General features: G+C 41.1%; 1 protein-coding gene across 2 annotated transcripts in view; it reads left to right on the plus strand.

Moving 5' to 3' along the window:
• The first annotated feature begins 440 nt into the window (after positions 1–440).
• tub (tubby bipartite transcription factor) overlaps positions 441–898 on the plus strand; it is a 56,087-nt gene continuing 55,629 nt past the window's right edge. For both annotated transcript variants that reach the window (XM_015375945.1, XM_015375946.1), the window contains exon 1: positions 441–621. In XM_015375945.1, the coding sequence (XP_015231431.1) occupies positions 566–621 (56 nt within the window). In that variant the 5' untranslated portion in view covers positions 441–565. The remainder of the gene's footprint in view (positions 622–898) is intronic.

The raw sequence follows: 898 nt of genomic DNA on the forward strand, positions 1-898 counted from the left end.
TATATAAAAAACTGAATTGAATCGAATTAATAAACATTTCTTATTATTCTTTGAGAGCACACAGCAGGATTTTTCATAGACCAATCAATGTTAAACCTCGGTTTGGGGCGTTCAAGCAGGGTATTGTATTTCCAATAAACAATATGTCAATAAATGAAAAAGTAGCCTATTGATTTATTTTTTTAACTGCAAGCAGGGAAGCAACTTATTGTAAGATCAATTAGCACTTGTTTTAACCTGCTGTGTTCAGGTAATTTAGTTGTCTAAAAAGAAAATATTTGAAACAGTTCTTTAAAACCTGAATTGATCTCAATATCCCTGAACTGGATCTGTCATACAGCCTCGGCTGCGATATTAGAAGCCACCTGTTTATTGAATCAGTCGGTGCGTGGCAAGACAGCGCTCCCCTCTCTGCGGTGGTATAGTCCATAGATAGCAGAAGGTCTAGCAGCGCTTAGCCTCCCTGCTTTTTCCCTGACAGGCGCTTCCAGTTACACCTCAACTCCGTCTCTGGTTTAGAGTCTTATTGTCCGCTCCGATTTGTCCCACATCTCTGGGGGTTGACATGGAGGGAGTGAGCAGCAACAGGAGCATGTCTTACAGTAGATGGAGTTATGACAGGTAAGCGGCATCCTGTATTCTCAAACGTCTGTGCGCTTAAAGCGGCTGTCAGGTTTTGTGCGTTTCGTTTTTATGATGCAGGAAGGCCGATTGTTTTTTTCACAGGATGGAGCAACATCTTAGCGGAATTCCTCCCTCTAGTATTTACTATTGGGTTGGAAAATAAAAGGCTTGTTTCAGCATCGCTGATAGATGAAGGGCTCAGTCCCTGCTTGTGTGTCATTGGTGAACTGATCTATCTATCTATCTATCTATCTATCTATCTATCTATCTATCT

Source organism: Cyprinodon variegatus, unplaced genomic scaffold, assembly GCF_000732505.1.
Source record: "Cyprinodon variegatus isolate N-32 unplaced genomic scaffold, C_variegatus-1.0 Scaffold128, whole genome shotgun sequence".
NCBI lineage: Eukaryota > Metazoa > Chordata > Actinopteri > Cyprinodontiformes > Cyprinodontidae > Cyprinodon > Cyprinodon variegatus.